This window comes from Hylobates moloch, unplaced genomic scaffold (genome assembly GCF_009828535.3).
Source record: "Hylobates moloch isolate HMO894 unplaced genomic scaffold, HMol_V3 SCAFFOLD_6, whole genome shotgun sequence".
In the NCBI taxonomy this organism is placed as follows: Eukaryota; Metazoa; Chordata; class Mammalia; order Primates; family Hylobatidae; genus Hylobates; species Hylobates moloch.
The window spans coordinates 117383641-117409091 of record NW_026652281.1 but is presented as its reverse complement, the minus strand read 5'-3'; the positions used below and the strand labels follow the sequence as shown (position 1 = coordinate 117409091).

At 49.4% G+C, this 25451-nt stretch overlaps 1 protein-coding gene across 1 annotated transcript; it reads left to right on the top strand.

Moving 5' to 3' along the window:
* The first annotated feature begins 397 nt into the window (after positions 1–397).
* Positions 398–14726, top strand: HBEGF (heparin binding EGF like growth factor). Its single transcript, XM_032158072.2, has 6 exons — positions 398–715; positions 914–1087; positions 4495–4672; positions 11536–11691; positions 12814–12904; positions 13282–14726. Exons 1-5 carry the CDS (start codon positions 670–672, stop codon positions 12884–12886), a joined length of 627 nt encoding a protein of 208 aa, XP_032013963.1. The 5' UTR covers positions 398–669; the 3' UTR covers positions 12887–12904; positions 13282–14726.
* Positions 14727–25451: the final 10725 nt, after the last annotated feature.

The following is a 25451-nucleotide window of genomic DNA, read 5'->3' as shown; positions in this document are numbered from 1 at the left end:
GAACTTAGAGGGTGACAGGGATGGAGACCCCTGGTATGGGGCTGAGATGAAGAAAGAGGCCAGGCCCGGAACAGAACTCGGCTCAGCAGTCAGTCACAAGGCTGCAGAGCGACAGGCGTTTGGGGAAAGGTAGGAACCGCTCTCCGCCACCTGCCGGTCAGCAGCCCTACCCACAATCAGGCCGCGGCTGCCTCGGCCTGGTCCCAAAAAATGTGAGCGCCGCCCCCTCCTCCTGCTCAGTCCTCCGTCGCGCCCGCGGGGTCGGGGGCTGCGCTGCCGGCGCCGCGAGCCAGGCGAGCTTCCCAGCACGGTAGGAGGGAGGGGGCGGCGCCGGGGAGGGGGCGGAGCTTCGGCGCCTCCCGGAGCCTTATTCCCGGCCGCGAGCCGGGCAGCGCTCATTCGGCCGAAGGAGCTACGTGGGCCACGCTGTTGGCTGGCCTGACCTAGGCGCGCGGGGTCGGGCGGCGGCGCGGGCGGGCTGAGTGAGCAAGACAGACACAACAAGAGCGAGCTGCGCCCGGGTCCCGGCCAGGCTTGCACGCAGAGGCGGGCGGCAGACGGCGCCCGGCGGAATCTCCTGAGCTCCGCCGCCCAGCTCCGGTGCCAGCGCCCAGTGGCCGCCGCTTCGAAAGTGATTGGTGCCTCGCCGCCTCTTCTCGGTGCGGGACCATGAAGCTGCTGCCGTCGGTGGTGCTGAAGCTCTTTCTGGCTGCAGGTAAGAGGGCTGCTGACGCCCCCGGAGATCTGGGGGATGGGGGCGCTGTGCTGGGGGCATGGGGGAAGGTCGCCGCAGCGCACCCGGCACGGGCCACTTGGTGGGGCCCTTGCGCTCTGGCGGACGGGCGTCGGCATCGGTGCGTGTTGGTCGGGGGTCTGGGCGGGTGTCTGATGCGGCCTGGCCCCTCGCCCGCAGTTCTCTCGGCACTGGTGACTGGCGAGAGCCTGGAGCGGCTTCGGAGAGGGCTAGCTGCTGGAACCAGCAACCCGGACCCTCCCACTGGATCCACGGACCAGCTGCTACCCCTAGGAGGCGGCCGGGACCGGAAAGTCCGTGACTTGCAAGAGGCAGATCTGGACCTTTTGAGAGGTGGGTGTGGAGGCCCCCCATCCTTGGACCTCGGTGGGCTGTTGAAGAATAAGCAGATCCAAGATTCTTGCTGTTTGGGCAATACTGTGGGTTGAGGGTTTTCATGGAGAACCTCGGGTAAAAGCTGATCGGCCTGAAGGGCACTGGGGGATCCTGGAATATAGGTCCCACTCTCTCTCTCGTCATTGCCTCACCTGCTGGGTTGCTGCCCTTCTGGGTACTTTGGGGCAAATTGAAACAGACTTGTTGTCTGGGGTTGTTACGTTCTTCTTAGGTAAGCTGGATGATAGGAACAAGGAATTGTTTAGGTGCTTTCCCTAGAGCTACGATGTAAAAATGGGTACCAGTTCTAATTCCCATATAAAATGACTATTATATATAAAATAGAGGTAACAGATGGGGAGATGCCCAGGCACATCTCTAGAAAAGTGTGCAGTGTTAGCCTCCTCCATCCACCTGTCTCCAGATTGGGGAAACAGAGGGGAATGAGGAGCCGTTGGCCGCCCTAGATGAGGCTGTGAATGGTGAGCACTGAGCCCCTAGGGGGCTGTATTAAAATGCTGGATATCTATGAATGCTACCGGAAACCTGCAGCTTACTGAGCACCTTGCATTCCTGAGGAGACTCTATATGGGGAGGGCTATGTAGGATCCTCCAACCAGCCTCTTTGGCTGTGGCCAAGTACAGGTACAGGGCAGAGTCCAGAGTGTGCCAGCTCTCCTGCCTCCAGACCTGAGGAGATTATCTGGGGTAGAGCAAGGACTCAGCACTGTACCCTGGAATGACTATATTTGGTTGGACAGATGCCCACCTGTTCTAGTTCCACCTGCTCCTCAGCTGCCCTTCTCCCTCATTCCCAGGAGCTTTCCTTGGATACTCTCTCTACTTTGTATAAATCAAGCACATGCTCCAAAACTGAGCCTGGGCTCCCATACTTCATCCTCTCCCAGTGGCCGTCTGGGGTTACCCATGGTCTGAACAGCCTGGATTCTCCTAGCCCTCTCCTCCTAGGCCGGGCAGGGCTGGGCTGTGACTCACCCCATCCCCACCCCCCACCCACTCGGCTGCTCCTCATACCTCTGCAGACCTGACTCACTGCTCCCTGTCCATGGCAGGAGCCTGGCTGTCACCCTCCACCTTCTCCCTCCCCTTTCTGATTGGCTTGGCCCCCCTGCCTTGCTCTCCCCGAAGCTCTGGTCACTGGGTTCCTCTGACCACCTGTATCACCTTCTGAGCTCTGAGGGGGCCTGGGACTGGATGAGAGGGAATGAAAGACTGTGGGGCTGCTGGCACCTACTTCTCTTCCCTTCTCTTGGCTTTGCTGGGCAAGGACTATTTTTCAGGTCTGGGGATCCTACCACCTAAAATAAATGACTGCTACCATTTATTCAATTCCTACTGTGTTCTAGGCACTTGATATGTTATCCTGGCTAATGTAACACTTATAGCAACCTTTTGAGATAGTTACTTTTGCTATCCACATTTTACTGAAAACCTGAGGTTCAGAGAAGTTAAGTGACTGCCCACGGTATATAGTGAAGTTGGAGCACGGGTCTATGGACTTCAGAGCCCATTCATGCCTGGATTGGCATCTCAGGTGCTCCAGACTTGTGAGAGGGAGGAGATGGGGGTGTGTGAGGCAGCTTGGTGTGGTGAGGAAGGACATTGGAGTGAAGTCCAGAGACCACAGTTCTAATCCCAATCCTGCATGACCTTGAGTAAGTCACTCTGCCTGCCATGAGTTTTTTATTTTTTCTTTTCTTTTTTTTAAACATAGTCTCACTCTGTCACCCAGGCTGGAATGCAATGGCACGATCTCAGCTCACTGCAATCTCTGCCTCCCAGGTTCACGTGATTCTCCTGCCTCAGCCTCACGAGTAGCTGCAATTACAGGCACACACCACCACGCCTGGCTAATTTTTGTATTTTTTGTAGAGATGATGAGATTTTTGCCATGTTGGCAAGGCTGGTCTCGAACTCCTGACCTCAGGTGATCCACCTGCCTCAGCCTCCCAAAGTGTTGGGATTACAGGCATGAGCCACCGTGCCTGGCCACATGGTATTCTTTGAAGTCCCTCTAGCTTGAGACTCTAAGTCTCTAGTCTAATGTATCATGCTCACCCTTCTGCAAGACACATGGCTGTAGCCATGGATATGGGCACCTTTTTCCTGATGGGGGATAAAAGGGTGGGATTGGGCTGATAGGCATAGTCCATGGTCAATCCCAGCTAGATATCTGGGTGAGGTTGTTTTTCCCCCAGTCTCTCTGAAGCATTGAAAGAAGGGGGGAAGTCCGGGCACGGTGGCTCAAGCCTGTAATCCCAGCACTTTGGGAGGCCGAGGCGGGCAGATCACGAGGTCAGGAGATCGAGACCATCCTGGCTAACACGGTGAAACCCCGTCTCTACTAAAAATACAAAAAATTAGCCGGGCGTGTTGGCGGGTGCCTGTAGTCCCAGCTACTCGGGAGGCTGAGGCAGGAGAATGGCGTGAACCTGGGAGGCGGAGCTTGCAGTGAGCCGAGATCGCACCACTGCACTCCAGCCTGGGGGACACAGAAAGACTCCGTCTCAAAAAAAAAAAAAAAGGAAAGAAGCAGGGAGTCATCATTGTTCCAGTTCCTTCTGGACAGTTCCTTACTTTCCATTTTTCTATCCCTTGTACACCCTGTACCCCCCAACCCAGAGAGTATAAACAGGACATTGGGGGTTAAATATGAATGAATCTTTGAGAAAGTGGGTGAGCTGTAAAGGGTGTACAAGTTAAATATTTTGCTTGAAGTTGAAAAAGCAAGGCCGTGACCAGGGCTGGCCTGCTTGCTGTTCCTGAGCCAGGCTCTGCCCTGGGCTCATAGTACTAAGGGGTGCCCCAGAAGAGACCACCTGAACACATGGACACTGTTCTTATTTTAGGAGCCCTCCAACCCCAAAACCTCCAAGTACCTTCTCTAGAAGCAATTTTTGTGTGTGACACTGTCTTTCTGTAAGTGGGTCACTGAGTACAGCATCAGGAAATGAGGCTGATTGAAGGCCAAAATAGAACCAAGTGGGTGTGGGGGAGTAGGAGATGGGGGTGTAAGGTGGACAGTGGGGTGGAGGTGAGGTTGGTAGAATTGCCCAGTTACTCAACAAAAGCATTCTGAGAATGAGGCTCTTACACTGAGACTGTGAAATGCCTTCCTTGGGACCCACCCTAGCTTCTACTTCCTACTGACGTTCCCTCTTTCTGGTGGTTCTGCCCAATCTTCCTGCTCTTCCTTCTGCCTCTTGGGAGGCACTGAGCTAAGGGGCCTTCCCAGATCTCTGACTTCAGGTGGGATCAAAGAATATATACTCCTTTCAAGCACTATGCTCTTCTGATTTTCTTCCCAAAGAGTCAGACTTTAACAGGGTGCTTTTCTCCTACAGTCACTTTATCCTCCAAGCCACAGGCACTGGCCACACCAAGCAAGGAGGAGCATGGGAAAAGAAAGAAGAAAGGCAAGGGGCTAGGGAAGAAGAGGGACCCATGTCTTCGGAAATACAAGGACTTCTGCATCCATGGAGAATGCAAATATGTGAAGGAGCTCCGGGCTCCCTCCTGCATGTAAGTGCCCCTTCCCCAGGGCTGAATCTCACCAGCACACTTTGTCAGCCACGTGGCTGTTCCTCGTTGTCACTGTTCCTTGAATTCATAATTTCACCCAGTTTCTTCTCAACCTCTGGGCGGAAGTTGGGAGGAGGGGAAATATATTTTTAGTCAGCGGAAGCCCCCTCCCCCCTATAGGATGCAATTTCCTGTGGTATGGTTTTGTGACGTGCTTTAATCCTTGGGGACATTTCCTGCTTGCCCAGAAATGAGCATGTGGCTAGGACAGCTGGCACCTGAAGGCAGACCCTTCATTCTTGCCTGATGCCCTACTCTGGGAGGGAGAAGCCAGTAGGAAACATGGCAGAGTGGGCCTCCTGGGCAGAGTAGAGCTCCTGCGGGAAGGTGGGAGGTGCATTTGGATGCATGTTGTATAGGTATGTCTGTATTTGGGTTTATGTGCATGTAAGTGTGCAAATGTGGATTGACTGTAAGGCATGGCAGGACTGTACAGAGAGGGATCATCATGGCGGCAGGTGGAGGCTTCTCTTTCTTCTTCCTTACCCCAGCAAGGGCCAGGAGGTGGGAGACATGGAGAGTACTGGCCTTTGGCCACGGTGTGGGAGAACAATTCCTTTGTGCAGGGTTCACAGGAAATGGAACCTGACCCAGTAGGCATCAGCCCCCAGTCAGGCAACATCACCCCTTCCCTGGGTAGGTGTGTGGGCGGAGGGGCTGTGGGTTCCTTAGCCTCTCTCCTAAGCCAAACCCAGCAAACGGCTGCCTTGGCAACCCCTGAGGGATGACAGCACTGCCATGCTCTCTGGCAGGCATAATGTTGCCACTGTGCCTGAGGCCAGTGCATCAGGCTGCAAACATCCGTTCCCTTCCCTGTGGGGAGGCAGGCTCTGGGGGCCTTACAGGGAGACTCTGGACAGGGCCAAGAGACTGTTGTGTGCACACTGCCTCCAGCCTGTCAAGAAGGCGGCGTGCCTGGCATCCCTTCTACTGGTGATTGGTGCAGATCCCTTGGCTTTTTAAAGCTTCCTTGTTTTGTCTGATCACACATAGCAGAGCTGCTCTGTATTTGGCAGTTGGCAGACAGACCCATCACTCCCCACCATGTCCACAGTCACTTGTGCATCCTTTCCTATAACATCCTTGTCAGGAGCTTGGTATTAGAGGGAGTTGTTTAAGAGTGGCATAGAAAGCCCCCATATTATCCTTCCCAAGGTCTTGGGACAGGGCGGGAAATGTTCATCTTAAATTTGTAAAATGGCATCATTGGTACAGGGTAAAGAAGGTGACTCAAGTAGTCAAGGTGGATTGAGGTCAGGAATCTGTCTATACCAGATCGGTCCTGGGCATTTTAGTGGATGGATGTGGGGCTTGCACTGTATGGTTGAGAGGCCTTATAAGGCTGCCTTTCTGGAGAGCTGGACTCGGATGACCACCTAAACCCAGAGAGCCTGATATGGGTGCCCAGGCCACCTTCCCAGTGGTCCCTAGGGATAGTGATAACTATAATGATGTCATCTCTCCTTTGTCCCAGAGTTTCAGTGTTTATATATAATATAAGCTGAGCCCAAGTATGTTGAGCTCCTATTTGGTGGCAGACACTACTTTAGGAGCTGGAGAGATATAGTTTCCTGGGATTTTTCAAAAGCCCTCTGCTGAGTAGGCAGGACTTGGTACCTCTACTTGAAAGGTGGTGAAACTGGAGCCAGAAAATAGGAAGTAATTTGCCTGAGGTCAATAGCTAAATAAGTAGATGGAAATAAGACAGAGTCTCAGTACCTGACTCCTAGTCCAGCATGCTTTTCATGCCCTCAGGCTGCACTGGGTGTTGGCTTTCATCTTTCTTTCCTGTATCTGTCCTTACAGAGTTGGAGCAGCATTTTATAGAGGGCAGAGGGCAGCTGTTGTCCTAGAGGTCTCTTATTCTTTTACTAGTCTAAGAGCACAGCAATCTGATTTGAAAACTTTACATTAACTTCCTGGGCAGAATTTTCTTTTTCTTTTTTCTTTTCTTTCTTTCTTTCTTTTTTTTTTTTTTTTTGAGACTCACTCTGTCTCCCATGCTGGGGTGCAGTGGTGCGATCTCGGCTCACTGCAACCTCTGCCTCCTGGGTTCAAGCAATTCTCCTGCCTCAGCCTCCTAAGTGGCTGGGACTACAGGCACCTGCCACCATGCCCAATTAATAATTTTTATATTTTTAGTAGAGACGTAGTTTTACTGTGTTGGCCAGGCTGGTCTTGAACTCCTGACCTCAGGGGATCCGCCTACCTCAGCCTCCCAAAGTGCTGGGATTACAGGCATGAGCCACCATACCTAGCCTGTTTTTTGTTTTTTTTTTTGAGATGGAATCTCGCTCTGTCACCCAGGCTGGAGTGCAGTGGCACAATCTCAGCTCTCTGCAGCCTCCGCCTCCCAGATTAAAGTGATTTTCCTGCTTCAGCCTCCGGAGCAGCTGGTATTACAGGCAAACGCCCCCACATCTGGCTAATTTTTAAATTTTTGTGGAGATGGGGTTTCACCATGTTGGCCAGGCTGATCTTGAACTCCTAACCTCAAGTAATCAGCCTGCCTTGGCCTCCCAAAGTGCTGGGATTACAGGCGTGAGCCACCGCTTCCTGGGCAGATTTTCAGGGGGTTGATTGCATGTCTGGACTGGCCCCCTACTGCCTCCTGCCCTTGCTACTCAGGGCAGAAAGCAGCAAGAAGACAGAAATCCTGGTTTGGGGGAATGTGACATCTGTGCACCTTCATCTGGGGATCTTTGTGGCTCTTGTTTGACTCCAGACCCAGGAACTACTAGCCAGAGTGTGTCCAGGCTGCTGTGGTGAGCCTGAGGCTAGCTGGCATCCTAAACTAGCCCTCTGCAGCCACCATGAACAGGAAAACCCTTTCTGTGTCACCAGCCAAAAGTTGCCCTCAAAGAGTAGTTTCTGCTGGGCGCAGTGGCTCACACCTGTATTCCCAGCACTTTGGGAGGCCGAGGCAGGTGGATCGCCTGAGGTCAGGAGTTCGAGACCAGCCTGGCCAACATACAGAAACCCCATCTCTACTAAAAATACAAAAATTAGCTGGGCGTCATGGCGGGCGCCTGTAATCTCAGCTACTAGGGAAGCTGAGGCAGGAGAATCTCTCGAACCCAGGAGGCGGAAGTTGCAGTGAGCCAAGATCGTGCCATTGCACTCCAGCCTGGGCAACAAGAGCAAAACTCCGTCTCAAAAAAAAAATAAGGGGTAGTTTCCTGGGATTCTTGACTAGTTGCTGACCCAGAAATTGGCTGCAGAATTTCCTGTGGCTGGAGGAAACCTGGGGACACTTGGGCTGAGGAGGACTCAGAGCTGGAGGAGAGACAGGCTGGGGGGCTCTACTTGGCCTCACTGCCCAGGTGCTGAGAAGGAATGGCGATCCCGCTTCTCTTGGCTCCATCTGACTTGGGTGCCCCATTCCTCAGGCCATGGGCAGTAACCTCTGGAGTCTGATTATGTAATAACTCACACAATGTGGGACTTGGCCTTTATTAAACCCTTTCATTTGTATTACCTCATTTTATCTTTTCACGATACTCTAGTGAAGTAGGTATTTCTTATCCCTGTGTTTTACATCAGGAAACCAACGTTTAGAAAGGTAACGTGACTTGCCCAAAATTACCTGGCTAGAAATAGCAGCAGAACCAGTCTGGAACTCATGTACTCTGAGTCTCCTCCATCCAGACGTGTCCCCTCCACCTCCTGGGGTAAAGGTAGAGAAATCCAGTTTGGAAGATGTCTCTGGACCCTAGAGGGTTCTTGCATCTGTTGTAATACAAGTTCTGAAATGGGTCACAGACATGGGTGGGAAGAATGTGTCCTAGTCTGGTGGGTGGCTGGCTCTGGACAAGACACAAAATTTTGCCCCTACCCTGGGATGCTTGGAATGTACCCATCCCCCCTCCTTCTCTGGGGAAGCCAGGAGTTGTCTGCAAAGGGAGGGGGAGGTAGGTAATATTAGGATGTTTACATTATTATCCTTTTGACTCAGGGTGGGGGTGGAGGGATTATGTAACTGAATTGCGGGACTCTGAGGCCAAACTTTATTTCTATCTTCTGAGTAACTACCTGTGGAGTTTGAATGATGGACTGGAAGTGAAAAACAGACTCAACTTCAGCTTCCCTCCTCCCAGGAAAGCAAAGTCTCTGAAGTCATCCAGACTGCTGTTGAATCCTGGCTCTACCACTCACTGGCTTTGTAACCTTGGGCGAGGTATTTAACAAAAGCTAAGCCTCGGTCCATCTTTAAAATGGGGCTAGTAACTCCTCCTTCACAGAGCTGGCTTTAAATGAAATAATTCTTGTAAAGCAGTTAGCACAAAGTACTTGGCTCATGGTAAGCCTTCAATGATTGCTAATTATCATTCTTTATTATTCAAGTTATGAGTAATAAATAATAATAACATAGTCAGAGAGAAGGGTCAGACTGCCCCCCAGGAGCCTATCAGATATGCTTCCTTGGAGTTACCTGCACTGTTCTGCATTGTTCACAGTGGAAGGAATGATGAATTTGGAATCTGCCAAGACTTGTTCCTAGTCTTAGCCCTGCTGCTTCCTAGTTGTGCAAATTTTGGTGAATCACTTAATTTCTCTGACCCTTAATCTTAGCTTTTCCATCTGTAATATGGGGTTGTACCTGCCTACCAGAATGTTAGGAGGCTCAGTTGAGCTAGTAGATAACGCTAGTGGCTTGTGAATGGTAAACTGCTGTGCGCAAGTGATTTTCCAGGGGTGCTCGTGCAAGTGTCCTCCATGTCCTGGCAGGATAGGGGTTGCTTTTAGGTCTACATGGGCTGATGGGACAGATACATGGAGAGGCTGAGCAAGGAACTGTGGACTGTGCTGTGTGTATAGTGGGCCTGACCTACATTTATCCTGCTGTGAGGTGGTTTCTCAAAGTACCCAGGAGGAACTAGGGCAGGGGGAGGCGCAGGGCAGGAAGGCCAGAATGCAGTACCACCCAGCCTGGCCCCTCCACCACTGCTGGTTGTGGACAAGTCTGTCTCTTGGAGCTTCCCTGGTGCTCTGTCCGTAGGAAGAAGGGATTCCTTGTTCTGAGGCACCAGAGAAAGCACAGCTCAGAAAAGAGGGCCACCAGGTTCTTGGTGCTTCCTTCAGCAGCTGGTGGTCTAAAGTCTGCAGGCAGACAGTACCACTGTGCCCCCTGGCTGGATGGTAGGCAGTTGTCAGGTGTGAGTGGGCAGCACACTGAGCTCAGAGTCAGACAGTCTACATCTACATCTTCGTTTCTGTCTTGCTGTGTGACCTTGGGAAAACCACTCCACCTTTCTGTAAAATGGGGCTCCTACTTACATCAAAGGATCTCTGGGATGCTCAGATAAAGGAAAGGATGTGAATGTGCTTCTTCAACTGTAAGCACGTCCGAGTCTTTTTTTTTTTTTTTTTTTTTGAGACGGAGTCTTGCTCTGTCACCCAGGCTGGAGTGCAGTGGCGCGATCTCTGCTCACTGCAAGCTCCGCCTCCCGGGTTCACGCCATTCTCCTGCCTCAGCCTCCCGAGTAGCTGGGACTACGGGTGCCCGCCACCATGCCCGGCTAATTTTTTATATTTTTAGTGGAGACAGGGTTTCACCGTGGTCTCGATCTCCTGACCTTGTGATCCACCCGCCTCGGCCTCCCAAAGTGCTGGGATTACAGGCATGAGCCACTGCGCCCGGCCAACGTCCAAGTCTTTCTAAGAGCTTCAAGGAAATGCTTTGTGTTAGAAAAGGCAGTTGCCAGCCAGGTGCGGTGGCTCATGCCTGTAATCCTTGCTCACTGGGAGGCAGAGGCGGGTGGATCACCTGAGGTCGGGAGTTGGAGACCAGCCTAGCTAACATGGTGAAACTCCGTCTCTACTAAAAAATTACAAAAATTAGCTAGGCGTGGTGGCGGGCACCTGTAGTCCCAGCTACTTGGGAGGCTGAGGCAGGAGAATCACTTGAATCCGGGAGGTAGAGGTTTCAGTGAGCCAAGATTGCGCTACTGTACTCCAGCCTGGGAGACAGAGCAAGACTCTGTCTCAAAAAAAAAAAAAAAAGAAAAGAAAAAGAAAAGGCAGTTGCCATGTGATTTATTTCTTGAGTGAGAAGAGCCAAGGGATTGTTTCTGACATTCTTCCATGCTCTGGCAGGGCAGCTGGGCAGAAAGAAGTTCCTTGATTTGTATGGTTTGTCCTGTGATGAAAGAGGCCTGGTAGCTCAGCGTTCAGAGGCCAAAGGCCAGAGTTAAGCTCCCAAGTTGGGCCCTGCACCCAGGGGGAGCTGGAGTTAAATGAAGGAAACTTGAGAAAAACGACTCCTGGCAGAGGCACAGGGCCTATTAATAGGCTGGACAGCAGTGGAGAGGGACTGGACGCTGGAAGCACGATGGGGAAGGCTGGGTTTATTTCTGGGTCAGAATGTTGAGGGGCCTCACTGGAGGGAGTGATACGAATTCCCTCAATTCAGCCTACCAGCTCTTGTGCCCAAGCCGTCATAAGTGGCTTAAACAGAACGCCTGAACACACATGTCATAAATCAGCCACACGTGGAACATATCTAGCTGAGGCCTTCAAGTCCTCCCTTGCTTTTTCCATGCCTAGAACAGGATTCTCAGCCCAGAGAACCAGAGGAAATGGAAAAGGGGAGGGTGTCAAGTGGGGGAGGAATGCTACAGAGCCTTCAGAGGGGCTTTAAAGAGTTTTCTACTAGAGAAGAAGGATGGAGGATGGGCAGGGATCATGGTCAGGGATTGACAGGCTGAGGGTATGAGGGATGGGGTTTGGCTTATGCAGGTGGGCCATTGCCAAGAGAGGCCAAAACACTAACTCTGTCTCCTCCTTGTTCTGTCTTGAACTAGCTGCCACCCGGGTTACCATGGAGAGAGGTGTCATGGGCTGAGCCTCCCAGTGGAAAATCGCTTATATACCTATGACCACACAACCATCCTGGCCGTGGTGGCTGTGGTGCTGTCATCTGTCTGTCTGCTGGTCATCGTGGGGCTTCTCATGTTTAGGTGAGTGTTGGAGTCCCCTGAAGGCTGTTTCTGCAAATCACTCCCATTCTTCCTCCTCCTGGGCCCTCTCCTTGATGATCACATGCACTTACCTCAATCTTTCCAAATCATGGGCTAGCTCCAGGGTGTGGATTCTCCAAAAACCTGGTATTTCTGTCATGACATGAGTCCTGTGTCTAGAGCCCAGGGTCAAATTTGCGAGGCCATAGCAGGCTCTGCTCCTCACAGGAGTTCTTTTCCTGCCTCTGTGACCCAGCTCCCCACTCATGGAGTCACTTTGTCACACATTTGTTTCTCCTGGCTGTTCTTTGATGGCATTAGTATGTGGTTTGGTAGTCAAGGTGTGGGTGGTGCTAGTGGTATATCCTTCCACTTCCGAGGCATCTGGACCTCAGGCCCTGCTTCTAATCCAGGTATGCTCTAGCTTGGGGCAGACCCACCAAGCACTCTATGCCTGTTCTCTTTTTTTTTTTTTTTTCTTTTTCTTGAGACAGAGTCTTACTCTGTTGCCCAGGCTGGAGTGCAGTGGCGTGATCTCGGCTCACTGCAAATTCCGCCTCCCGGGTTCACGCCTTTCTCCTGCCTCAGCCTCCCGAGTAGTTGTGACTACAGGCGCCCGCCACCATGCCCAGCTAATTTTTTCTATTTTTTAGTAGAGACGGGGTTTCACCATGTTAGCCAGGATGGTCTTGATCTCCTGACCTCGTGATCCACCCGCCTCGGCCACCCAAAGTGCTGGGATTACAGGTGTGAGCCACTGCGCCCGGCTCTATACCTGTTTTCAAACAGTGTAACTCATCTGTCATGAGACCTGGAACAAGTTACTGTCTTTCTGAGGATTGTAACCTTATAGTGATTGTAATCTTTGTCCATCTACCTCATAAGGATGTTGTGAGGATCACATAAATGAGGTGAAAGCTCTTTGTAAATTGCATCCTGCTGTTAGAGACAAGAGTTCCTCGGGGCAGTTGGGCCTTTGACCAGAGGTTGGGCTGCCCTACTGTCTGGGCTTTTCCAAGTAGTAGAGGAAACCACCATGGCAGAGTTCTTTGGAAGGACCTGCCCTGGACCTGCACTTTGTCATAGCAGGCAGGGCTTATTCACAAAACTTATCTTCCTCAGGTACCATAGGAGAGGAGGTTATGATGTGGAAAATGAAGAGAAAGTGAAGTTGGGCATGACTAATTCCCACTGAGAGAGACTTGCGCTCAAGGTAATGGTCCATCCTTTGCCCCATGACATGATTATCCTTTGTCCCCTTTCCTGACTCTGCTTCAGTGGGTGCTGAATTCTTCATCTAGGGATTGGGGGCCAGGCTACTGTGACATTAATATCCCATTGCAGAATTATTTTCAAAAAGACTCAGTGCTTCACTTAAGGTAAAAGTTGCTAGAGAGACACCTAAGAGAGATGCCTGAGAGGACAGCTTCTCCCACCCTCATCTCCTCCCTTCCCTTCCCCTCCCCTCCCCAGGGAGACAGAGTGAAACCCTGTCTCAAAAAGTTTAAAAATAAAAAAGACTGGACCAGGAAAATCGTAAGACTTCTTTAGACTGAACCTGGCTTTAAAGGCCTTCCTTTTGTGCTTTAGGAATCGGCTGGGGACTGCTACCTCTGAGAAGACACAAGGTGATTTCAGACTGCAGAGGGGGAAGACTTCACATCTAGCCACAAAGACTCCTTCGTCCCCAGTCGCCGTCTAGGATTGGGCCTCCCATAATTGCTTTGCCAAAATACCAGAGCCTTCAAGTGCCAAACAGAGTATGTCCGATGGTATCTGGGTAAGAAGAAAGCAAAAGCAAGGGACCTTCATGCCCTTCTGATTCCCCTCCACCAAACCCCACTTCCCCTCATAAGTTTGTTTAAACACTTATCTTCTGGATTAGAGTGCCGGTTAAATTCCATATGCTCCAGGATCTTTGACTGAAAAAAAAAAAAAAGGAAGAAGAAGAAGAAGAAAGAGCAAGAAGGAAAGATTTGTGAACTGGAAGAAAGTAACAAAGATTGAGAAGCCATGTACTCAAGTACCACCAAGGGATCTGCCATTGGGACCCTCCAGCGCTGGAGTTGATGAGTTAACTGTGAAATACCACAAGCCTGAGAACTGAATTTTGGGACTTCTACCCAGATGGAAAAATAACAACTATTTTTGTTGTTGTTGTTTGTAAATGCCTCTTAAATTATATATTTATTTTATTCTATGTATGTTAATTTATTTAGTTTTTAACAATCTAACAATAATATTTCAAGTGCCTAGACTGTTACTTTGGCAATTTCCTGGCCCTCCACTCCTCATCCCCACAATCTGGCTCAGTGCCACCCACCCTTGCCACAAAGCTGGGATGGTTCTGTGACCCATCTGTAGTAATTTATTGTCTGTCTACATTTCTGCAGATCTTCCGTGGTCAGAGTGCCACTGCGGGAGCTCTGTATGGTCAGGATGTAGGGGTTAACTTGGTCAGAGCCACTCTATGAGTTGGACTGCAGTCTTGCCTAGGCGATTTTGTCTACCATTTGTGTTTTGAAAGCCCAAGGTGCTGATGTCAAAGTGTAACAGATATCAGTGTCTCCCTGTGTCCTCTCCCTGCCAAGTCTCAGAAGAGGTTGGGCTTCCGTGCCTGTAGCTTTCCTAGTCCGTCACCCCCATGGCCCCAGGCCCACAGCGTGGGAACTCACTTTCCCTTGTGTCAAGACATTTCTCTAACTCCTGCCATTCTTCTGGTGCTACTCCATGCAGGGGTCAGTGCAGCAGAGGACAGTCTGGAGAAGGTATTAGCAAAGCAAAAGGCTGAGAATGAACAGGGAACATTGGAGCTGACTGTTCTTGGTAACTGATTACCTGCCAATTGCTACTGAGAAGGTTGGAGGTGGGGAAGGCTTTGTATAATCCCACCCACCTCACCAAAACGATGAAGGTATGCTGTCATGGTCCTTTCTGGAAGTTTCTGGTGCCATTTCTGAACTGTTACAACTTGTATTTCCAAACCTGGTTCATATTTATACTTTGCAATCCAAATAAAGATAACCCTTATTCCATAGGCTTTTGTCTGTTTGTTTTAACTGGGAACTGGTTTAACTCAGTTATTTCCTAAGCCCTGACTTGGTGGTAGGCTCTATACCAGGCCTATTTATGTATACCACAACAATTCTGTGATGCAGGTACTATTACTGTCCCATTTTTCCAGAAGGGGAAACTGAGGCTCAAAGTGGTTGTGTAACTTGCCTGAGGATACACAGCTAGTAAATGACAGAGCTGGGACTAGTAGTCTGGCTCCAATTATTTTGTCTTAGTACTTATACCATGCTATCTCTGAGATAAGAAAGAACAGATCTTTCACACAGCATGTTTAGCTGCTATAATCAGGGAAGATATCCACCCATTCAGTCAACAGGCCCTGGACTCAGGATCTACTCCTATGCTACACATATGAGCAGGCATTGCTCCTGGCAAGAACAAGCTGTCTTTGACTCCCCTGTCTTGCTCCACAGCCAATCCATCAGCAAATCTTCTCAGCCCTACCTTTAGAATATATGCTGTATGCAACCACTTCTCATCACTGCCACTACCATCACCCAGTCCAATTTAGCATCATCTCATGCCTGCACTTTTGTGATGGCCTCTGCCTTTCTAGTTCCGTCTTGCTTCCGTATAACATATTTTCAGCATAATAGCCAGAGTGATCGTGTCTTTCAGATCTTGTCTGCTCTGTAGGCCTTCCCTGACCACCCTATTAAACAACAGCAGATTCCTTCTCCCATCCTACTCTTATTCTTCTTACATTGCTTTATATTTCTCCATAGCCTTTATCACCACTAACGTATTCCTATTTGTTTATAGTCCATCTCCTCCCATGAAAATGTTAGCTCCATGAGGGTAGGGGTGTGTACATTGCTCCTCTCCCAGATTCTAAGACAATGCAATTGAGTGGTAGGCACTCAATATTTGTTACCTGTATGAATGAATGTAGGAAATACAATTCAGTCCAATGCCAGCAAGTGGACAGACATGCAATCCAATGCTGCCCTGAAAGTGTGATTGGATTAGAGTGGGGTCTCTGTTGGGGAATGTGGATGGTAGTGACAAGATGAAAGTGGAATTTGGGGCATGTCATGTGTCCTGGTGGACTGGACAGTCCACCAAGTGGACAGGGGCAGTGCAGTAGCATTGGACAAGTGCCACTGGGCTGCCCCTTCCTCATCCTCTTCCCTTGCAGAGTTGTGATATTCTGAAGTTTCGCCAGGAGCCCACACAGAGATCTTGTATATACTTGGAACATCCTTTTAAGACTTCAGGCACTAGTAACTATTGAAGCTGAACATATGCATACCCCAGGAGTAATTCCACTCCTGGGGATTCAAGAGAGATGACAGCATATGTTCACCAGAAGATATGCGCAAGTGGCTGGGCACGGTGGCTCACGCCTCTAATCCCAGCACTTTAGATGGCCGAGACAGGTGGATCATGAGGTCAGGAGTTCGAGACCAGCCTGGCCAGCATGGTGAAACCCCGTCTCTATTAAAAATACAAAAACTTAGCCAGGCATGGTGGTAGATGCCTGTAGTCCCAGCTACTTTGGAGGCTGAGGCAGGAGAACTGCTTGAACCTGGCAGGTGGAGGTTGCAGTGAGTGGAGATCGTGCCATTGCACTCCAGCCTGGGCGACAGAGTGAGACTCCTTCTCAAAAAAAAAAAAAAGATATGCACAAGAGTAGTCCAAGCATTATTTACAACAACTAAAAACTGGAAACCATCCAAATACCCATCAGTATTTGATGATAAAAATGAATAAATTGGGGATATATCGATACAGTGAAGTACTAAATAGCAATAGGAATGAGTTGTAAAACATATTGCTCAGTGAAAGAAGCCAGACTCACAAAAAAGCATATACTGTGTGATTCCATTTACTTAAAATTTAAAAACAGGCAAAACTATGGTGAAAAAAATCAGGAAAAAGACTCCCATTGTGATCAGTAATGACTGGAAGAGAGGGACTTCTGGTGTTCTGATAAGTTGTGCCATGGTTGGGATGCAGGCTACATGAGCGTATTCACTTTCAGAAATTCACCAAATATGAATTTTTAGGGTCGGCTGTGGTGGGTCACGTCTGTAATCTCAGCTCTTTGGATGGCAGAGGCAGTAGGATCACTTGAGCCCAGGAGTTCAAGGCCAGCCTGGGCAACATGGTGAAACCCTGTTTCTACAAAAAATAAAAAAATTAGCCAGGCCGGGTGCGGTGGCCCACACCTGTAATCCCAGCACTTTGGGAGGCCAAGGCAGGTGGATCACCTGAGGTCAGGAGTTTGAGACCAGCCTGGCCAACATAGTGAAACCCCGTCTCTACTAAAAATACAAAAATTAGCCAGGCTTGGTGATAGGTGCCTGTAATCCCAGCTACTTGGGAGGCTGAGGCAGGAGAATCTCCTGAACCCGGAAGACAGAAGTTTGCAGTGATCCCAGATCGTACCATTGCACTTCAGCCTGGGCAACAGAGTAAGATTCCATCTCAAAAAAAAAAAAAAAAATTAGCCAGGCATGATGGTGTGTGCTTGTAATCCCAGCTACTTGGGAGCTGAGGCAGGAGGATCACTTGAGCCTAGGAGGTTGCAGTGAGGCTGCAGTGAGGAGCCTTGAGGCTGCAGTGAGCTGTGATTGTACCACTGCACTCCAGCCTGGGTGACAGAGTGAGGCCCTGTCTAAAAAAAAAAAAAAAAATTTTTTAAAACTTGAATAGGAACTCTTTTGCTATTTGCATTGCATAAAGTTCTATGAAGTACCAATGTATTATCTGTGGTAATCAGAGAGAATAATAAAGACATCGGAAATAACTGGAGTAGTGAGTTACTTTGAACTCTCCTGGGGCTCCCTTTCCTGCTTCCAAGCTTTCAGTCTCAAGCTCTTGTCCTGAGCTGGGCTTTTCCAAGCACACTTTGTTTCTCCAGCTAATGTTTCCTGCAGGCTCAGGGCTTCCTGCCTTTCAACTGCTCTCTCCTCTGCCCCTGTTTCTCATGGGAGTTCCCCTCAGCAGAGATCCTCTGGAGCCCTCTGGGCATCTTCTTGGTTTATACAGTGGCCCTAGGAGCCTCTGAACCTGCAGCCATTTCTCAAGACGGGCTGTCAGAAGAAATCTGGCCCTCCCCGAGCACTAAAAAGCATCTACCTCTTCTCTCTGGGCTCCCCTTTCAGCCTCCTCTGAGAAACTTTCTTTTATAGTGTTCATAATAATCATTATCAGCTTAATAAACATTTAACATTTCATGGAATGCTCAGTATGTATCGCACACTGGGCTGCACACTTTACAGGCACTATCTCATTTACATCTCAACACAACTTACTGTATCCGTGTTATAGATGAGGAAAATTGAGAAGCAATTGAGAGAAGTTAAATGCATGCCTAAGGAAAGTGGTAAAGGCAGAATGTAAACTCGAGAAGCCTAATTTCCAAACCTTCACTATAACCACCAAGCTACATTCCTAAATGAGTTCTCTGTCCCAGAGTTGTTTTCTCTTTTCCCATATCCAGAAATACTATGGTAGAGAAATAATATTAACAGGAACTTAATGGCTGGACACAGTTGCTCACACCTAGATTCCTAGCACTTTGGAAGGCTGAGGCAGAATAATCACTTGAGGCCAGGAGTTCGAGGCCAGCCTGGGCAATATAGTGAGACCTTCATCTCTACAAAAAAAAAAAAAAAAAAAATGTAAACATTAGCCTCATGTGGTGGCATGTACCTGCAGTCCTAGCTACTTGGGAGGCTGAGGTGGGAGGATCCTTTGAGCCCAGGAGTTTGAGGTTGCAGTGAGCTATAATCACACCGCTGCACTCCAGCCTAGGCAACAGAGCAAGACCCTATCTCTTAAAAAAAAAAAAGAAAGAAAGAAAAAAAGAAAAAAGATCTTAGAGAGCAACTCCTTAGAGCTCAAGGGTTTCTGGGGCCAGACACAGTGGGTCATGCCTATAATCCCAGCACTTTGGGAGGCTGAGGTGGGCAGACTATTTGAGGTCAGGAGTTTGAGACCAGGTTGGCCAACATGGTAAAACCCCGTTTCTACTAAAAATACAAAAATTAGCCGTGTGTGGTGCTGCACTCCTGTAATCCCAGGTACCTGAGAGGCTGAGGCAGGAGAATCACTTGAATTTGGGCGGCAGAGATTGCAGTGAGCCAAGATCTCACCACTGCAATCCAGTCTGGGTGACAAAGCAAGACTCCATCTCAAAAAAAAAAGAGGGCTGGGCGCGGTGGCTCACGCTTGTAATCCCAGCACTTTGGGAGGCCGAGGCGGGCAGATCACGAGGTCAGGAGATCGAGACCACGGTGAAACCCCGACTCTACTAAAAAATACAAAAAATTAGCCGGGCGTGGTGGCGGGCGCCTGTAGTCCCAGGTACTCGGAGAGGCTGAGGCAGGAGAATGGCGTGAACCCGGGAGGCGGAGCTTGCAGTGAGCCGAGATCGCGCCACTGCACTCCAGCCTGGGCAACAGGGCAAGACTCCGTCTCAAAAAAAAAAAAAAAAAAGAGTTTCTTCTGTTGCCCCCAGTTAACAGATTCCTGAAAGGTGGCCCAAGAGGCCTTGTCAGGGGGAAGTGGAAGAAAACAGGAATGCAGACTGACCTAAATGTGTGGCTGAATCCAGCTCCCACTGTTATTAGGGAAGTGCCCTCACACGTGACACCTAACCTCTCTGAACCTGTCTCCCTGTCTACAAAATAGAGACACTAAAAATATTTACCTTAAAGAGTTGCAAAAATTATATGTGTGCCTGGGCACAGTAGCTCATGCCTGTAATCCCAGCACTTTGGAAGTCCAAGGCAGGCAGATGGCTGGAGCTCAGGAGTTCGAGACCAGCTTGGGCAACATGGAGAAACCCCGTCTCTACAAAAAATACAAAAGCTAGACAGGCTTGGTGGCAAGCGCCTGTAAGTCCCAGCTACTTGGGATACTGAGGTGGGAGGATGGCTTGAGCCTGGGAGGTCGAGGCTGCAGTGAACCGTGATTGCGACACTACACTCCAGCCTGGACAAAGGAGTGAAATCCTGTCTCAGAAAAATAAAAATTATATGTGTGAGTAAAGTGCCTAGCTCAGGGCTAGGCATGAGCTAGATACTCAGTTACTGTTGGTTATCTTAAGCAACCTGTCCAAGGAGCTAATTACTTACTGTAGTCTCACATCTAGGATTAAAACCCAGGCTTCTGATTCCCAGTCCACAATTCTTTCCTTAGAAACAAACAATAATTTTCAATCACTGTTTCATATTTTAATGTCAACTTCAGTTTCAAAGGAGCCCTAAAGGGTCTTAATAAGTATCTCTGGATATAAGAAGCCATGGAACAGCAACTCTGTCCAAAAATATCACTTCAACTCGGCTGCCCTGAAATTCTTCCCTTTGTCAACAGTGCCTGAAATTCAAGCTTCCTGTTTGAGAATGCTAATCCTCCTGGGAATAGCTATGCATTAAGAGGCTGGTATTCTTTGATGGTGTAATTCATTTCAGCTTCATTCATTCAGCAAACGTTTGTGGAGGTCTCCCTATCACCTTCCGAATGAGATCCATGCTCTGAAGGAGAGGGCGTTTCGACAGAGAAAAGAAAGAGAAGTGATTTTGGAGCAAGGACATTGATTTATTCACCCAAAAAATTCACTGGGTACTGCTAATGTGCCAAGAACTATTCTTTTTTTGTTTTGTTTTGTTTTTCTGAGACAAGGTCTCACTCTGTCACCCTGGCTGCAGTGCAGTGCAGTGGTGTGATCACAGCTCATTGTAACCACGACCTCCTGGACTCAAGCAATCCTCCTGAGTAGCTAGAACTGCAGGCACACACCATTATACCCGGCTAATTTTTGTATTTTTTTGTAGAGACAGGGTCTCACTATGTTGCCTAGGCTGGTCCTGAACTCCTGGGCTCAAGCAATCTTCCCGCCTCAGCCTCTCAAAGTGCTGGGATTATAGTCATGAGCCACTGCGCCTGGCCCCAAGTACTGTTCTTGTCACTGGAGAAGAACTATGGACAACACATGGCATGGACCAATAATACATGCATAGATAAAGAAACGGAACAGTTTCAGAAATAAGTAACACGCACATACACACATGCCAGTGGTGTGCTCAAGAGTAGGTGGGGACAGAATTCATTTATGTAGGTGCCTCGAGGAAGCTCTCTCTGAGAAGGTACCATCTGAACCGAGACAGGAAGGGATCATGCAGATGAAGGCTCTGAGACAAAAATAAGCCAAACACTGGGCGCAGTGGCTCATGCCTGTAATCCCAGCACTTTGGGAGGCCGAGGTGGGTGGATTTCCTGAGGTCGGGAGTTTGAGACCAGCCTGACCCACACAGAGAAACCCCATCTCTACTAAAAACACAAAATTAGCCAGGCTTGGTGGCACATGCCTATAATCCCAGCTACTTGGGAAGGCTGCGGCAGGAGAATTGCTTGAACCTGGGAGGTGGAGGTTGCGGTGAGCCGAGATCGCGCCATTGCACTCCAGCCTGGGCAACAAGAGCAAAACTCTGTCTCAAAAAAAAAAAAAAAAAAAAAGCAAAGCATGTGTGAGGGACAGAAAGGAGCCCCTGCAGCTGCAGCACAGTCATCAGAGGTTGAAGATGAAGGCAAGGACCATATGGGGCTTTGTAGGACATGACAAACAATTTGGAAGCCCATGCAGTGTTTTGAGTAGAAGAATGATATAATTTAATTTATGTTTCAGAAATATGACTCTTCTATGCAGAGAACAGGTTCTAAGGGGCAAAAGTAAAAGAAGCAAGACAAGGAGCTGGGCATGATCGCATGCCTGTAATCTCAGCAATTTGGGAGGCTGAGGCCAGAGGATTGCTTGAGCCCAGTAATTTCAGACCAGCCTGGGCCACATAGCAAAACCCTATCTTTAAAAACTAAATAAATAGCAAGACCAGTTAGGAAAACTTTGTAGTTATCTAGGCAAGAGGTGATGGTGGCCAGAATTAAGGTGGTAGCAGAGGGTGGGAAATGGTCAGATTCAGGATATGTTTTGGAGAAATCACCTGTAAGACATGCTAGTGGATTAAATGTATGTGTTGTGGGGAAGAAGGTAATCAAGGATGACTGCTTGGATTCTAGCCTGAGAAACTGGGTATACGATGGCACTATTAAAATGGGAAGGAATTGGGGAAGAAGCAAGTTCACAAGTGCCATGAAAATCAAGAATTATTTAAGTCCATGTGGGGTGGGGAGGGGACTACCGAGAAGGCAGTGCGAGAAAGGGGGATGCAAAGAGGAGAAAAAAGAGGTAGAAGAGGCTGAGCACGGAGACCCATGCCTGTAATCCCAGCACTTTGCAGGGTTGAGGCACGAGGGGAGACCTCATCTCCTCATCTCCACAAATAATTTTTAAAAAGAAAAAAATTTAGCCAGGTGTGGTGGCACATGCCTATGGTCCCAGCTATGTGGGAGGCTGAGGTGGGAAGATTGCTTGAGCTCAGGAGTTCAAGGCTGTAGTGAGCTGTGATTGTGCCACTGCATTCCAGCCTGGGTGACAGAGCGATACCCTGTTTCAAAAAAAAAAAAAAAAAAAGGCAGAAGGGGTAAATAAAAAGGACCTGAAGACAGGAATAAATAAGGGCATCAGGAAGGTGTGTAGTATTATTTTCCCAGTTTAATGAGGAGGGCCCTGAGGCTCAGGGGGGTGAAATAACTTGCACAAGGATACTATTCTACTAGCTAATGCAATTTTACTTGATGCCAACCTTGTGCAGGAGGGCCCAGGCTTCTCATTGCCCATGAACTTCTATCCTGGCCACCATTATCCAGAGAGCAGAGAACAAAGTTCTGTGTTTTCCTCCTTGCTGTGGTGAGGAGCCAAGGCCAGACTGTGTTGCTCCATGGAGACCCACCCCAGAAAAAGAAAAAGGGCTAACGTCATCCAAGAGCAAGAGGAAGTGAGGGTTGCCCCTTCCCATGATTGGTTTCCAGAGTGTCAGGCCATCACCAAATTAATATAATTTGGAGGTTGTAGTGGTTTGATTTTTCTTTTTGAACTTTTTAAACTGCACATTTTTTCTTGATTGCCCCCTTGATTGATGGAGAAGAGAACAGGGACCTCTTAGCTCACTGCCACCCACACAGCTGTGAAAGAAGCCAGCTGCCCTCTTGCCCTTCAGAGAATATCCCTTCCTCCCTCCCTCTCTCTCTCCCTTCTTCCCACCCGGCATCTTGGCTATTACTAACCAACAGGGCATGTAAGGAAAAGGGCTCCTTTCAGGGCTGGAGTGCTATAGTTGGTGGATCACAGCCTGTGTGGGAGGCTTCCCCAAAGGCATATGATGTGGGTGTAGGAACCAGACAGACCGGAGGAATTAAGTCACCCTTTTCCCCAACCCTAATTTTCTTGCCCAACCTAGAAGTCACTGGGTTGGTTTCCTTATAATAAGGCAGTAGTTTTATTTCTACTGTCCCCTAGCTTTTGACAGTGGGCAGTCTTCAATGGGAGTGTGAAAGGAGGAAGAAACTAGCTCATTCTTTCTTCATGCCACTAGAGTCTGGGTTAAGGACAGTTGTGTAAACCATGTACTCATCCAGGGTTCTCTAGGAAAGCCTGACTTCTTTCTATTTTGTCAGTGGTACTTGGTCAGTTGGATGTCCCTGGGAAGCACTGTGCTTGGTAAGGGGGCCTGATCGGGTCCATTTGAGAGTAAGTGTTCTCTCCTGCCCGTGGATGTAAATCCAACCCCTGGAACTCCAGGCCTGAGAAGTGTGGCCCAAGTTCAACCCCTTTTACAGGTGTGTGTTTGGACACCTTCCGGAGAAAGTCTGCTGCCCGCCCCAGTCCCAGCTGGGTTAGTCTCTCCTCCCCTGTGCTCTCACACCTCTGAGCCCTGGACAATGCAAGGAAAAGGAGTCCTCTTCCCACAGCAGCTTTGCTGCTCCTCTCCCATGGCTTTCATCACAGCGTGTATTGTCACTGTTTACTCATCCATTTCTCCCACTGTGACCTCTTGGAGGTTGTGGAGTGTGTCCTTTTGCACACTGTATCAGCACACCAGAGGCTCTCCCTAAATGTTTGATGCATGCATGGATGGATGGACAATTGAATAAATGAATGAGTGCATGAATAAATGGATGAGTGAAATAGAGTAGAGGTGAAAGTTTCAGGCTCTAGATCAGACAAGCCTGGGTTTGAATCCTTGTCGTGCCATTTTCTGGTTAATAATAATCTCAGATATGTTATTTAACCACTCAAAGCCTCAATCTTTTATTAGGGTTTTTTTGTGTGGAGACTACAGTGCACGTAAAGCATTTATCACAGTGCCTGGCAGCATAGAGTAAGTACTCATACACAAAAGCTTTTGCTCTTCTTAACAAGCTTTGCCAGTTTTTACCATCATGGGTCTTGTCTGCACCTCCTTTTCTAGATTTTTGGCACAGTGGGTCCTTGCCAGACTCAAGGGTTGGCCTGCAGGGCTGCCCACGTGGGTACACGTTAGGGTCAGGCAACGTAAGTGGAAACAGCACTGGGTTTTGCTGAGAAGGGGAAACTGTGACAGGGGCCTGTCTAAAACCAGGCAAACAGGTCAACTGCCACCCCCATTGTCTCAGGCCTTCTCTGCTGGCAGTGTGCTCAAGAAAACAGGAACAGTGTGGCATTTAAGGTGCCCGGATGACAGCCACATCAAATATGTGACCTTTTCCTAGGAAGCCTGGTTTCCATGGTGAGCTTGTTCTCAAGCCATGCTCTGTGGCTCTCAGCCCCCTCTGGAATGTGACGGCAGTGGCCCCAGCAGCCGGGTGGGGACATCTGCCTAGAGGCTGTCCCCCCAACATCTCCAGGGTGGAGGAGGAGCTGAGATAGCCCCCTGGGCTGTCTGATGCCCACACCAGCCTTCCAACCTGGAAGGATTTGCACTGAGGCCCTGATACTGCTTCCCTCTGCTCCCCTTCTCCCACACATGGCTCATGGCCAACTGGCTGCCAGCCTAAGCAGAAAGAAGGGGTCTCTTTCTGTGAACCCCCATCTTAGACAGAGGCCCTGACCCCCTCCACCTCATCTTGGCAGCCTGAGCTTGGAGAGAGTGTCTGCCTCCCTGGCCTTGGCGGAGCGCGTGCTCAGCCCAGCCCCTGCAGCTGCCAGAACAGGAGCTGAATGCCCAGTGTGTCTGCCAGAGCTTGCTAACTTCTTTCTTCTTTCTCTGAGCTATGCAAACAGAGGCTGCTGAGGAATGCGGCTGCTAACCTCCCCACCACCCGCCTCCCTCCTCCTGGGGCTTGTGTTCCCCCAACCCCCCAGGCTGGAGTCACATCAGAAAAATGTAGGGGAGGAAAGAAATCCCCCAATGTGTCATGACATTACATTTCCGCCTGGACCTCAGAAACAAGAAAAATTGGAAGCAGAGGGAGAAGAGGGGTGGTGCGGTCATAGCCAGAGCCCTGTGTCTGCTTCACCTCCTGCCTCCCTGGGGCAGATCACCTGCTCCCTTGGGGATCTGTCTCCTCATTAATAAATGGGGGCAGGTCAGGCCTGGTGGCTCACACCTGTAATCCCAGCACTTTGGGAGGCCAAGGTGGGCGGATCACGAGGTCAGGAGTTCAAGACCAGCCTGGCCAACATGTTGAAACCCCATCTCTACTAAAGATACGAAAAAAATTAACCCGGGCGTGGTGGCACACACCTGTAATTCCAGCTACTCAGGAGGCTGAGGCAGGAGAATTGCTTGAACACGGGGGGCGGAGGTTGCAGTGAGCTGATATCCCGCCATTGCACTCCAGCCAGGATGACAGGGAGA